Below are 14,934 nucleotides of genomic sequence, written 5' to 3'. Positions count from 1 at the left end.
ATGCCACATCAACATATGGATTGGGCTCACACAATGAATCAAAGCTCACGGCTCATATCACCTTTCTTACACTCATGGCAAGCGGCTTCTTCAACAAGAGCTCATATTTACACAACATCACAACAAAACCCGAGGTACGTCATCTCATCTTCAGCTTATAATCCAAGCTCATAAGTCTCTTCGGAGAAACTTTGGGAGTCGTGGTTTGGAGGGCCAAGAGGTATGCTCAGTAAAGCTCCAGCGGTTTAAAGTTGATAAAAGAAACATGTTGCTTGGCGTGTCTTCTTCAACTCCCTAAACTCTAACGAGTCCGTGTGTAGCGGGTAACATATGGTAAGCATCTCTTATCACATAGCACTTAAAATGATAAAATTTCCTATTGCTCTTTTATTAAAGTTAATATTCATCATATGACACATATTCAATATCCCCAGTCATCTAACTGCTGGGAATATAACTGTTCATTCAATCCCCAGCTTTTACTATACAAATTTAGAAACTTCATTATTTTATTCTACATAAATCTCATTACTGCTTTCAGCTAAAATCCAACTCAAACACATGGCCTAATCTGATTGGTTATCTTTCATCTCCAACTATATACACAATATTCATAATGTCACTCATACCAGCTGCTGTCTGCCACAGTCAGACTATATATTTCTCTGCCAGCTGCTAGAGCAAAACATTTAATACTCTTTTTGCTCACCAAGATTATGTCACAACACAATGAGACATTGACTAAACCTCTAAACCTTCATTACCTTTCAACCAATCCTTCTATTACTTGCTAGAAATGTGTTGTAATGGAACTTGCACCAAAAACACAAACACCCAAAAGGGAAAACATTTCTAGCAGACCCCCAGCAGTGTATTCAGCACTTGACACCTGACTAGGAGTGATATCAGCAGTCATTTAATGCTGAAATCCCAGCTGCTAGCTGCTATGCCTAAAGTAGCAAGATACCCTTGAAAGTGATCTTACCATTTTCAGCTAAAACCATAAAGTAAATGCTGAATGACCTCTGTAATACTCTTCAATCACCATGCTGACCTCTTTTACTTCTGCCCAAAGTGACAGCTGCTCCTAACAACTGGGACAGTTTTTCCTAACAGCTGGGACAGCTTTTCCAGGACAGATGTAACAGCTGACCCAGCAGCCTTAGCATTACTCTTTTTTCCACATTTGGCTAAAACCAAAACCAACTATGTAACTATCTTTTCTCTTGCTGAAATACCTTCCTTTTCTGCTGCTTTTCCCCTAGTAGCTCTTACCCGAAATAACAAGTATACCTTAAACCTAAACATACCATTTTTGCCCAAATCTTAAGATGGATTTTCTGAAGATTCATTGCAAGTTGGGACAGATTTTGGCTGATATTATTTGCTAAAATACCCCCTTAAACTCAGCTTTAAATAGGACCCCTCATCAACACCTCAAGAGGAGGACACAAAGGGAGAAGAACTCTTTCACAAACCTCTCTATCCTCTCTCCTTAAGCTCTGAATGAAGTTCTGAGTTTTTAGTTTCAAAATCAAGAACTAAACTCTTCATCCCTTAGCTCATAAATGCCTTCATAAGCCCTTATCCATCCTCCAATAGAAAATCCCAGCAGTATATACCAGCTGAAAAGCCCAGCAGTAAATTCCAGCAACATTTCTAAACACACTGTAGCACTATTACCACTCTCATACTCATTCTCTCACTCTTCATACTCATAAAATAGATTTTACTACTCCCATCTCCAAATACTTAAACACATCTCCATACTCTTCTTTTACAAAATCTTTCCTCTTAGAAAGCAATCTCTGCAACTCCTCCAACGGTTGTAATCTCATATTTTTACTATTTTTAACTACCATATCTCTCACAGTTCAATATATCATACATAGTGCAAATACTACATCCCACAAAACATCTCTTTCTCCACTTTTCTTACACAATTTCATACACATTTACTACACCATTACATATAACACACTACTCCATCTAAACTTCACTCTCATGCTCTCTCACTCTGAAATTCTATTGTTTTGCTGCTCATAACACATATCAATACTCTTCTCTATCTCTCTTATAAAAGCCCTTCTCCTAGGAGGCATCAATATCTCATACCAAAGCCCTTCCCATGGAAGGCACAAATCCATCTTATATAAAGCCCTTCTCTTAGAAGGCACAAATACTCCATACAAAAGCCCTTCTCATGGAAGGCAACACTACTCATAACTTCACAATAACTAAAAGAGCATTGTCAATGGGAAAACTCATTTAAGTGCATGATAAGAGGACCAAGCTTAACCAGCCCCTACACACAGCTGGGCATGCTCTTTCTCCCTCTAGTTGCACCCATTTTCCCCCTTCGATCTTGAAGTTATTATGGCAAACTGCCTCTCTACCGCTGGGGCCACTCTGCTGGAATATTGTCAACTCATAGAAGCTGTACAGCTGGGCTACAAATCATACAAAGATAAGTGATTTTGCTTCTTTATCTTTAAATTTATATTATTGAGTACATGATTACTTCACATTTAAATACATATTACTTTATTCCAACTATTAACCAAGGCTTAAACTCATTTAAATGCATGATAAGAGGGGCAAGCTTAACTAGCCCCTACCACTAGCATTCTGCTAGAATCCCATCAGCTCACTGAAGTTATACAGCTGGGCTACAAACCATAAAAAGATAAGTGACTTTGCCTCCTTATCTTTAAATTTACATCATTGAGTACATGACTACTTTACTTCTAAATAAATACTACTTTATTTCAACTACTAATCAAACCTATTATATCAAGCACATATTACATATTCATTCAATCATTATCGTGATTCTTAGACTTTGGCTTTAATTGTTTGGTAGGCTTAAAAAGTACACCGGTAGCCGTTGGACCACGTGGCCCAATGTTGAGTTCCGGGACGCAACTCCCCAAAAAGAACCCGGGCCTAGCAAGGTCACTAATCTAGTGGATAACACGTGGTTGAGCAATCGAAAAAGGCCCCCAAACAATATTCACACAAACACCTTAAGTTTTAGCCAAGTTGTAATCTTGCAAAGTTTGAATGTAATGAAGTTTTAAAATTTTAAAGAATTTGTATATTATAGCTTTTATGCAAGGAAATAAAAAGGAATGCGAGAGATGATTTTTGATAAGTACCTTCAGCTTTAGTTGGTTCATGCTAGTATTGAGTTAAACTCGATACTAACATGGCAGTTATGCTCTTAATTTTGAAGTACAGGTTTGGGTCATGACACCACCTCCCTTGTATTAGTTGGGTACAGGTTGGTGGTGCTCCGACCCTTGTGTGCTTGTTCCACTATTCTCTGTTTTTGTTTTCTTTCGTTCTCACACCTATTCTATCGTAGCAGATTAGCTTTGTTCCATTCCGCTGCGTGTTTATTCTACTTGTGTTTATCCTCTATTGAAGAGGGTATGGGCTCTTGGGCTTGTCTTGTTTTCTTTTGTCTTTTTTCTTATTTTGTTTTCTTTCTCCTTCACGCGTTTTCTACCACTGGCCTTGTCTTATTTTTTCATGTGTTTCCTGCTATGTTTGTCATTTCCTTTGGTTTGGCTTTTCTTTCCTTCACATAGTTCTTACTGCTGGCACTTTCTACTATTCTTTGTTTCTTTTCATCGTGTTTCTTCATATTAGTTTTCACTCCTACCCTTTTATACAAAAGGATTTGGGCCTTTGTGGGCCAAATAATATTTATTGGATCAAAAGAGTCTTGGACCCAATTTTTCCTTGATCCGCCGAAGTCATTTTGCTGAAGATTTGTATTCTGCAGCAGATCTGTATTATGCTGTAGATTTGTATTCTGCTGTAAATCACTTTCCCATGCATCTCTCTCTCTCTCTCAGCCCAGGCATAACTCTAGGCTTTTGTTTCTTTTATGTTTTCTTTGAGTCTTTCTTGCTCTTTGGTCTTTTTGGTGAGCCTTTGGGCCTTGCTTTTTATTAGGCTTTCCTCCGTATGGGCTTTTGGGCTTTTAGGCCTTACTTTTTATTGGACTTTCTTCCTCATGAGTTTTTGGGTACGAATTTGCAAAAATGAGCATCAACAATGTTTTTGGATACCGTACCAAAAACTTAAACACTTTTTAAAGAGCCAATCCTTCCTAAAAACTTTCCTCAAGAAGTCTTAAAGGCTTGCTTTATGAAGTTGGTGTTATTTAATATTTAGTTTTTGGTTTTAATGAAAGTTCCATTAGGCAAAAAAAAAAGTTTACTCGGTTAGACTTTACAATGTACTAAAAGCTAATAATAACTTCTAGGCCAAAACCATCATCTAAAATCTTTCACTAAACTTTTTATATGTACTTTTTAAAGAAAATGTAGAAAATTTTTATTAGATAACCAAATTTAGAGTACATAATTTGTCAAGACTCAAAACAACAGTAAAGAGGACAATTCATCTAATGAAACATCATTCATATAATCTTATTTAACATGAGCAGCCATAAATCGTGCCACTTGATTGCCTTGTTGATGCATCAAAGAGGCCTTTCGCCATGCCTGTATAATTTTAAAATTACGTTTTCCTTTATATAGAGTATGCAAAGTTTAAGTGATCTTAGCCCCAAAAAAAAAAAAAAATCAATGTATAATTAGCCTGAGAATAATTATGTTTATTTTTGAATGAGAATTATTACCCCATATTTAAAGGGGGAGTCTTACTGCACGGTAAGTGTGTTGTACTAAAAGCAACAGATCACGAGTTTAAATCTAAAAATCTGCTTCTTCAAAATAAATTATGGTAAGATTGTATGCCATGCCTTTGTACATTGGTTGCCTAAGTATTTCCCAATATTTGCATGGAGGAGTGGTGTGGGCTGTGGGCTGTGGACCTGTTGCGAAGACTTTGATGACCCCCTTCGGAGGAATCTATGTGGATTGGGCCGTCATGATTCTTGCGATGCAAATCCAGCCGCGAGCACAAAGTGAACGAGTAACACAAGGCCTCCACCACCAAAGCAAAAGACAAAAAAGCCAAGGCCGACCAATCCCGATCTCCAAAGTCGCCAACACAACAACCCATTTTCTATTTTATAGTCTGTTACTCTATCCCATTATATTCCTATCCAGATTTGAGATTTCTACTCTACTCTTTTCCGAGAGAACAAAGATAGTCTTTTTGAGGCATTTCTTTCTGTAACTTTTTTTACTAAACTAACAGTCAGCCCTTATGGCCTCTACAATCTCAATGCAACTGGTGCACTGTCATGCCACTCTTCCTTCTCTTTTTCAGGTTCAGAACTCTACTTTTTTTCATCTCCCTATATCTCAATCCCCTCTCCCTTATTTGTTAATCAAAACCAATCCACTCAATCCCAACTGGGCTTTTAGATTTTCAGTCAAATTTATAGTTTAACTGGTTTATCCAATCAATCTTGCATTATGTTGCATAGATTTTCTTTTTATTTTTATTTTATTTATTTATGCTTTGATACGTATAGTTGTTGCAAATTTTAATTTGAAATTTGTTAAATTTACTATGAAATGCACTTGTAACAAGCAATTGGGTTATTGCCCACCAACAGTTACAATACTACTAACATTACTTCCAAGTTTTGTTATTTATAACTCCAAATTACTATTTGGGCAAAATTGAGGTACAACACATGACTATATTGATTTTAATTGTCCTTGGGAAAGATGACAGTATTTGTGCTGTATTGGTCAATGCAGCCATGTGTTTGAATTTCCTTGGGGAATCTGAGGTACAACACCCTAGGAACTGTACCTTAGTTTTGTCTTTGCTATTCTTGTTCATACCATGCTAAAGCTAATTCTTTTGCTCATATTACCTTCCTCAGAGACTCAGACAGTGCATAAAAGCACAATTTTGTTAATATTGTGACTATTAGGTTGCTTGCAAGAAAATGCAGGTTAATGCTTAATATTCACCCTTCTTTGTTGTTACACTTGCTAGTTTCTAATGTGAGCATTGTTTTCTTTTAATCAGGGAAGTCATGGACCAAATGTGCATATGCCACATGTTGTATGCGGCTCTACAAATTTGCACTCAGGCTACTCCCAAGTTTCACGTCTATGCTACCCTGCAACTGCAAGAGCATTGACTTCAAAATCTCACTCTGCCTCTAGTATTTCTGTCATTCAACTTTCAAGAGCACCTTCAATTAAGTACAAAAGAATGGTGTGCTACTCAATGGCAACTGTAAGTGTATGATTTAATCACCATGCTTTTTGTACTTGTTAATGAGAATTTCTTCATCGTGTCTAAAACATTGGAAGAAAGATATCTGCCAATAGAAACCAAAAATCTCACGATAGTGATAAAATTACATGTTTGAGAAGAAAATATGCATTATTGATACTTTCTCATTTTTAACTCCTTATACATTGTTGTTATATGCATAGAATAGTTCCTATAATCCTCATTGCATTCAAAAATTTGGTTATCTTATAAATGTTATGTTATTTTAGGAAGAGCTGCAAGCGAAAGTGACAACCAAGGTCTTCTTTGATGTAGACATCGGGGGTGAACCTGTAGGTAGAATTGTAATGGGCCTATTTGGAGATGTTGTGCCAAAAACTGTTGAGAATTTTCGAGCCTTGTGCACAGGCAAGCTTTGTTCACATTAGTCCTTATCTTAAGAAGCATTGTGACTGCTGCCGCTGTTGTAGTTGTTGTTCTGATATAATTGTATAATGGTGCACTTTGAAGATTAAATTGAAATATCCATATGCAGGAGAGAAAGGCTATGGCTACAAAGGATGTTCCTTTCACCGTATTATTAAAGATTTCATGATCCAGGGAGGGGACTTCACTGAAGGAGATGTGAGTTCTGTGTGTGTGTTTGTGTGTGGGTGTGAAGCCGAAAGGTAGATGCTTTATAACTAAGCCAAAACTTAAGGTGTTTAATGGCTGCAGGGAACTGGAGGAATCAGCATCTATGGTTCTAAATTTGAAGATGAGAGCTTTGCATGTATGTCTTACTAGCACCTCAATGACAGCATTTTGCTTCAATAATGAGGAGCACTTCAAAATCTTCCTCCTCTATTGTCTTTATCTTGCTTCATAATATAAGGAATTCAGTTAGAGTTCTTGGGAAAGTATTTGAATGACAGTGACAATGGTACTGACTACTGACATCCAGGCGTTAATTGCAGTGAAGCATGTAGGGCCTGGAGTTTTGAGCATGGCTAATGCAGGACCTGATACCAATGGGAGCCAATTTTTCATTTGCACAGTCAAGGTGAGATAGCTGCTGTAATCCTTTTCAATCGGTTTGATAGTATTTCTTGTTGTATTCTTTTCACTTTTAAAACCAGACATCATATATCACATGTAGTATTAGAAAATGTTACTTCAGTAATCTTTGAAGATCAAAATGTATCTCTTGAATACCTGGAAATTTTCTTTACCCCTAATTGACATTCTTATGGCAATGCTATTGAGGTGGCATGGCTCTTCACTAAGTTGAGTAATAAATCATTTTCATATAAGAATATACAGAATTATCAGGTGAATTATGAATATACGGATAACATTAATCTTCAGCAAGATTGAACAGTGACATTTCTCCTCAAGACTTCTCAAGCCTTACCTACCTCATGGCAAAGCCTGGAGGCATGATTCATACTGGCCTGCCAAAACACCTCATGGAAGAAGCCAAGAGCCTTTGACTGGATGGCTTCAACTAATAACACATTTAAATAAGAAAGCAGAATGATTGGAAAGTTTCAGGAGTTTTATTTATTAAATTACAACTGTGTCATTTCTGGTTGAAGGGTATTAACTTTTTACCCGCCCCCTAGCCATTTTTTGTAAACACAAGTTCACCATGGTGACCATGTCTAGTCCATGTACTTGAATGTTTACTTATCTCATACCACCCCCTGATCCCTCTGTATCACAGGCAATTAAAGTAGTTATACACATGTCTCTGTTTGGTTATGTTGGATCTCCATGACTCTAAACTCTTTATGGATAATGTCCTCAATTTGCTCTATGTAGACTCCTTGGTTGGACAATCGCCATGTTGTGTTTGGAAATGTTATTGATGGACTGGATGTTGTGAGAAAACTGGAATCCCAGGAGACAAGCAGGTCAGATAGTCCTCGCTTGCCATGCAGAATCATCAATTGTGGAGAGCTACCTGTAGGTGCCTGATTTATCTGCTGATGCACAATGTCCTAATTATCACTTTTTGTGACTGTGCAATTGATTTAGCAAAAAATACTGTGTTTATTAATGTTAGCTGAGGAAATTCCGGATGATTTTATATAAGCTAGCGGTAGAGGAGCATGTATTATTAGCAGAGTGAATCCAAATTTCAAATGCAAGGATTTGGCATGTGTTGTGGTCAACTAAATTGTTTCACTTACATGAATTCATAGGCAGTTCACATACCATTCTGTGGTGGCAACTAGGAGAATAAGATTTTGTATTCATTTTTTCATAGATGTTGTATAATAAGCTAAACTTGACATAGGAATTTATCATTGTCTTTATTTTACATTGCATGAGAATTAAACATAAATGTGTCGCTGGGGGGAAATTATGCCAGGACAACGGTTGCAACTGCACTGGACTGAATAACTTGCCCGATCTGCTCTCCTTCACCTTCCCAAATTTCAGGTATTGCTTCCTTTATATTGTGGATGCTACTCAAGGCATGGTCAGCACCAGGAACCAAAATTGAGCTCCCTACCTGCCATCAAAAATCTCACTTTCATTAAATTTGACCAAAGTCCATGTTATTTATTCCCTTATGGTAGTAGAGAAAAGCAGTCATTCATGCTAATAATGCATTGTTGATGGGAATCTAATCCAAGGCGCCATCTCCCATCCTAACATGATTGATTCATTTGCCAAGCAACACAGTAAACAATGCTGATAATAATGAAATATTTTGCCATCCGGAACATGATCATATGAAGAAATCCTCACCTGTGCTGAGTTTGTTTTTATATTTGTACTCTTTCTCTAAGTATCATTTTTGCTTTCTGGGTGGGGGTTAACTTTATTATTGGGTTCCAAGATATGATTTGTAACGTTTTTTAGTTTTGTTTGTTCGGATTCTTTAGTTAGGTAAGTTGCAAAATTGCAGTACTTTATACTACAAAGCCACTCAAAACTTACTATAACAGTATGAAGTCCGGCTGCTTTTCCACTTGCAATGTTTCGAACACTGTCATCGAAGAAGATCTGAGAGAGGAATAGAAAATTTTTGTTAGTCATTTCGGCAATGTTTAAAGCAACAAATAATGGTTTTAAAGTTGAGATAAATTTATCCCAAAAATAAACTGAGATGTGCATTGAATTTTACTGTTTTCTTTGGGTCAATGTTTGCTATCTGAATAGCAGCTTCAAAAGCTTCCACAGAAGGTTTGCAAAGGATTCGTGACTTGGAGTTGAAACTTCCACCCTCGGTTAAACCTATACTATAGGATTCTGGCTCTGGGGCATCTCCTGTGAGGACTGAATTATCAACTGGCACATCAATGCAACCAACTGGTTCTTGGGGAGGGTTAAGTGTTTCAAAGCAAATGATGCCTTCAAAACAATCTTCCAAACCCAGCCTGCTTAGAACTTGAGATACATGTGCTTTGTCTGCATTAGTGAAGATCTGAAAAAACCAGTTCAAACAGCTTAGAATAACCAATATATTGCTGTCTTGTTTGTGAACATGAATGTGAAAGAGTAGAACAGTATTGACATACTATTTTACGCTGTGGCATGGAAAGTAGAAGATTCCTTAAAACTGGATCTGGCTTGAGGACATCGTAGGGTAGTCTTCCATGGACATAAGCATGAAACTCGTCGTCATTGAATTCATAACCAAGAGCCTGAAGGGAAAGACTAAAATTTGTGAACTCCCAAGTATAAACAGAGTAGAATAATTCAGGAAATTATTTATATTGACAGATAATTTTCAAGAAATCCATCTTTATTTTACCTTTAGACCGGCCATTGTTGTCCCATATTCCTTATACAATGCCAAGCACATCCTTGGTACTACACTTCCATCCATGTGCAAATGTTGCAACATGTACTCTACAACAATATATTTTTTTTTTAAATTATCAATTTCCCTGTCATTGTAACTGTATTACCACCGTTGACACCATCATCATTATCATAAGTGTCAACAATCATACCTATTATATTCTTGCGACAAGCCAAGTTGATACCAGAGCTCACGGGATACAGAGTATCATCCATATCTGCAGAACATGTTGGGTACCCAAAGATCAATAACATTTATATATATATATATATATATATATATATATATATATATATAATTTATCATCTATACTAACAATGTTTTCTAACATTAAATCATGAAGACTACATTATTTCGTCAAATTTCCAGTCTCTATCTCTAACTGGTTGATCAAACACAAAAAAATTTGCTCAGTTGGGTTTTTTATAAAATAGAGAACAGTAACATTTCATTATTAAAGCAATGCAATGGAACATTAAACTAAGTAGATTAAGTTGCATTACGACATACCAAAGAGCAAGCAGTCATATTTGGCTCCACTGCACCTCCTAACAGCGTCCATCTTCAAGAATATCTCTGCAAGAAAGTTTTATTACTTTATGATTGTAGAACACAAGTACTTAAGAGGAGTTTAGAAAAAATCCTACTCTATAAAAGCTGCCTTCCCTTCACACAGCAAAGAGGAAATTTTGGAGTCAAAAACCTTAAAGGGTGAGGGGGAACAGTTCTTTATCAAATCACTCTCTTAAAATTCTTGCAGGGATGAGCATATGGCCATATAAAGAATCATATTCACTGTTTTTTACATTTGATATCCTTGATTTTGAGAATCATGAACTAGAACTAGTACGATCAAACCCATTAAAGCAAACGAGTAATATCTATGAAAGAAAGGAGGAGATGGTAGAATTCACAGTAAAAACCATGCAGAGAAAACAAATCAAATTTTTAAAAAAGAATAGAAAAAGAAAAGAAAGACCTGGTGAAGCTGTCGAGAAGTGCAACAAATTAAGAGCAAAGGTCCTCAGCAAAAAAGAGGTTAAGAGCTTAGATAAAAGGTTCAAAGCTTCCATTTTATTTTTGAGTATATACCTTACCCTCTCTCAGATTATATATAGGACAAAGATATTAAGCAAATTTCATGGAACATATGATGAAATCAATACAATTTCATCAAAATTAACCACAACCATACGGAAATGATCTCAAAACCTTGTATTTGTTGAAGAAAACAATGAACAGAAAGCAAAAAAGATATCTTTTTCTATATAAAGAACATAGTACAACATAATAAACCAATACCTTCAAATAATACAATGACTATAATTGCTTTGACGCTTGATTCAATAATGACTTACACACGGCATATATATATACTACAAATATGTGAGGAAGGTGCTGAGAGAGGTGACACTTGCAAAGTCTGAGGTGGTGAGCACAATTTATCTTTCTTTTAGTATAATTCTAAAGTGTTAAATGTGTTAGAGTCATGACTCGTGTTGCTTTCGGTTACCAGTCATTTTCAACATTTGTCTATGCTCTCATAGTCTCATGTCTCATCGCAACCCACCTACTAGAGTTATAGGCTTCATTTCTTAAAATTTCTCTCATAGTATGAACCAATAACAAGAGATGAGTGCTTAGTGCATGACCAATAATTATGCGGAGCAGGGCCATTGGGTTTTTTTTTCCTTCATGGAATTAGGAATAGTCTAGATTGGCCTGCTGGCATCATGGAATCAAAGGATATATGAATGAGATTATGGATTACCTACAGTGGGAAATAAAGATGAGATTTATTCTTTTCAATTTCCAAAGGTATTCGGAATAAAAGCATATTTCATAACTATTTTCTTATCAACAATATTATCATATGGCAAAAACTTGTTGCACACACCTTTACACACTCGCAAAAAAGCAACTAAAATTGTGAGTTGAGTCACCATTTCCAATTGAAAATTAATTTCAGTTGCTTTTTTGCCTGTGTTAAGGTGTGTACATTAACACATAGTGTAATAAACACTACTCTTATCACATTGACATTGATTATTGCACACTAGCTACTTAGTGTACATTGTCCATACACATCACGTATTTTAAAAAATGTGAATAACGCCTTTTTTTTCTTATTATATTCCCGGATAATACAATTCTCTCCCTTATTGCAGTACTCAAGAAGGGTATACACACAAATATGCTGCCCCTTGGAATGGCCATGAACAATACCTCGCTAGCTTCAATTACAAGTCATTGTCATCCCATAATGCAAACTGAATATTGGCAAATGCAAATGGAATTTGATGTTAGAGAACGACAAATTCGTTTTGCCGGAACAAGATGCTCTCATGCAATGTACAGGGTCGGAAACAGCGGAGATTCTAGAACTGTCAGAACTCAAGACTTTATCTGCAACACTTTCTTATATTACTTAGTTTTTGACAATACACTGTAATTTTCATGGAACTTGAATTTCACAAAAGTTCCTTGTGAGTTGTGAATTGCGATTCCATTTGCATCCTTAAACGGTTGCCTCCCTTAGCCAGTCTAGCCAATGCCCTCTAAAAGAATCTTTTTCACTCGTTTTGACCTTTAGAAGCAAACAATTCCATTATTCCAAAGTCTTATTTGTTTTCTTTGCACCCATAAATAAATATAAATAAAAGTGAAAGTTTTAACTACTAAGAAATTATACATAAACTCCCTTTATAGGTTATGTCAAACATTTGTTTTTGGTTTGGGTACCATTGAGAAAAGAAGGTTAGTTCCATATCTTGTGAATACGCATTTGCGTTGCCTGTTTTGGCATGACCTGTGCAGCTGTGCCTCGCTCAGGATAATGGGAGGTGCTACTCTCTCCATTGTAAGTATATTGAACGAAAAATTATAGAACTGTAACCAATTCAACACTAATTTTCATAATTATCCGATGTGACTGATTGTGAGTGATGAAAAAAAAAAAAAAAGTGGTGAATTTATATAAAAGTGATATATAGTTGATTACAGTTTTTCATATGAAATGTTTTTTACTATTTTAGCATAAGAATTTACTTTTTTAATTTTATACACTCATTTTTCAAACCACCTTATATCTGATCTTATTTTATATTAAAATTTTATTAAAATATCAATTTTTTTATATTTTTTAATGGTTTCTCTTTCTTCATACACAACAATCATCATCCACTTTTTTTTTCTTCATTATTGGAATATGTAAAGAAAAAATAAAACTAAATACAAAATGAATGTGACAGTGTAAATTTTCACATTTATTGCAGTAACCATGATTTTTACACAACTTGATTTGCATAGTCTGAAATGATGTAGGTGAATTTTGGGTTTAATTAGCTCATCCTAAAATGCGGTAATTTTTCTATTTATAAGTATTGATGCTAGTGCGCTCTAAGATAGTTGTTAAAAAAAAATGTAAAATTAGTTGTAAAATTACTCAAATTCAACATATCTTTTGAAGCCTTACATCATTGGCTCACCGCATGCGTCATATATGTTGTATGTGCATGGTTAGAGGCACTTTTATTCTTTCTTTTTTATTTTTTGTCAATTTTATTTTATCATTATTGACAATGTAAGATAGTTTTTTAAGAGCATCAAGTAAAGCCAGGCATGGATTATGTGGAACCAAAGAAATTGTGTGGTGCATGGGGAAAATTGAAGGATCCAAAATGCCTTAGCAAGCGAGCAGAGGAGCTCATTCAAGAATTTAAGCAAGTACAGGCGCATTTGAAGTGTGGCAACCTCCTCCGCCAGATGTCTACAAGCTTAACTTTGATGCTGCGGTGTTTTCAGGGCTGGAAAGATCAGGGATAGGAGCTATAATTCGTAATGACAAGGGGGAGGTTATGGTGGCAATTTCTGTAGTTGGACCGAGTATAGAAAACAATGAGGAAGCAGAAATTTTTGCCTGCAGAAAATCCTAGAGTTTGTCATGGATGTTGGGTTTGCAAGATTGATAATTGAAGGCAATAATGTCAATGTAATACAAGCCATCTCTTCTTACCCAATATGCTAGAAATTTAGATGAGGATTTGTATTGGTTGGAGGATTCTCCTCCACCTACATTGGCAGCCTTGTATCATGATTCTTCACTATTATAATTGAATGAATGTTTCCTTTTCAAAAAAGAGCATCAAATTAGAATATCATATACATGCTATGAAAGATATAGATCAAGGCACGTTTTCCAAAAAAGAAATTTATATTAGATCATGCTTATAAAGCTAACTTTTTTCTTTAGATCATGTTTAAAAAAAAAATAGTATATATTCAACCAAAAACTACAACATAAATATTTTTACAATATTTGTAAAAACAGTACATTCTACATATATAACTACTATGAGCGCATAATTATCATATTATTCATTGCGTATATGATGACAGTTTGATGATCGGTGTAGCTTCATATCCCATTATTCCTAGAAATATCTAGGATTAACTAGTCAAAGAAAACAACAATAATATAAAATAAAGAAGTGTTACGTTCATAATATTTTTATAATAAATCATAAGTGGTAAGTTTTTACTAGTTTTAATTTGAATCCATTATTGAGATTACTTTTTTGTCCATCAATAACAGTCAGTAACAACTTTTCACTTGAGATTTGTTATGAAAATACTATAAAAATACTGTGGACATAACATTTCTACAAAAGTCTTTCTTGTTTGAAATGTGAACTACTTAGAGTCACAATGTTGATCTAATTTCCATATTATATATATATATATATATATATATATATATATATATATATATATATATATATAAAACAGTAATAGTTGCTTTGTAAAAATATATATGTTTTTCATTTTTGTTTGTTTTGAATATTAAAACTTTTAGAACATTAGTATTGGTGTAGGCATTTCGCTAAAATGCTAAATTTACCATCAAAATATACCAAAAGTGGGCTGCATCAGTGGAGGTAAAGCCAAATTTTTTG

At 35.2% G+C, this 14,934-nt stretch overlaps 2 protein-coding genes across 3 annotated transcripts; one reads left to right on the top strand and one right to left on the bottom strand.

Annotated features, from left to right (window-relative positions):
• Window positions 1-5,066: 5,066 nt before the first annotated feature.
• LOC142619344 (uncharacterized) lies at window positions 5,067-8,428 on the top strand. Its single transcript, XM_075792416.1, has 7 exons — window positions 5,067-5,250; window positions 5,968-6,180; window positions 6,450-6,588; window positions 6,716-6,804; window positions 6,898-6,952; window positions 7,137-7,222; window positions 7,984-8,428. Exons 1-7 carry the CDS (start codon window positions 5,188-5,190, stop codon window positions 8,137-8,139), a joined length of 801 nt encoding a protein of 266 aa, XP_075648531.1. The 5' UTR covers window positions 5,067-5,187; the 3' UTR covers window positions 8,140-8,428.
• LOC142619343 (uncharacterized protein C24B11.05) lies at window positions 8,387-11,569 on the bottom strand. 2 transcript variants are annotated; one of them, XM_075792415.1, is made up of 8 exons: window positions 11,282-11,569; window positions 10,490-10,555; window positions 10,131-10,196; window positions 9,929-10,026; window positions 9,693-9,818; window positions 9,299-9,598; window positions 9,112-9,177; window positions 8,387-8,680 (listed from the first exon to the last, which is right to left on the bottom strand). In XM_075792415.1, the coding sequence occupies exons 2-8, from the start codon at window positions 10,539-10,541 to the stop codon at window positions 8,528-8,530; spliced, it is 861 nt and encodes a 286-aa protein (XP_075648530.1). In that variant the 5' UTR covers window positions 10,542-10,555; window positions 11,282-11,569; the 3' UTR covers window positions 8,387-8,527. The 2 variants fall into 2 exon arrangements, with proteins under 2 accessions (XP_075648530.1, XP_075648529.1); XM_075792414.1 differs by lacking the exon at window positions 11,282-11,569 and adding an exon at window positions 10,959-11,171.
• Window positions 11,570-14,934: the final 3,365 nt, after the last annotated feature.

Source organism: Castanea sativa, chromosome 12 (genome assembly GCF_040712315.1).
Source record: "Castanea sativa cultivar Marrone di Chiusa Pesio chromosome 12, ASM4071231v1".
In the NCBI taxonomy this organism is placed as follows: Eukaryota; Viridiplantae; Streptophyta; class Magnoliopsida; order Fagales; family Fagaceae; genus Castanea; species Castanea sativa.
Note: the sequence above shows the minus strand (reverse complement) of the source record. Positions and strands in the feature narration are given on the sequence as shown.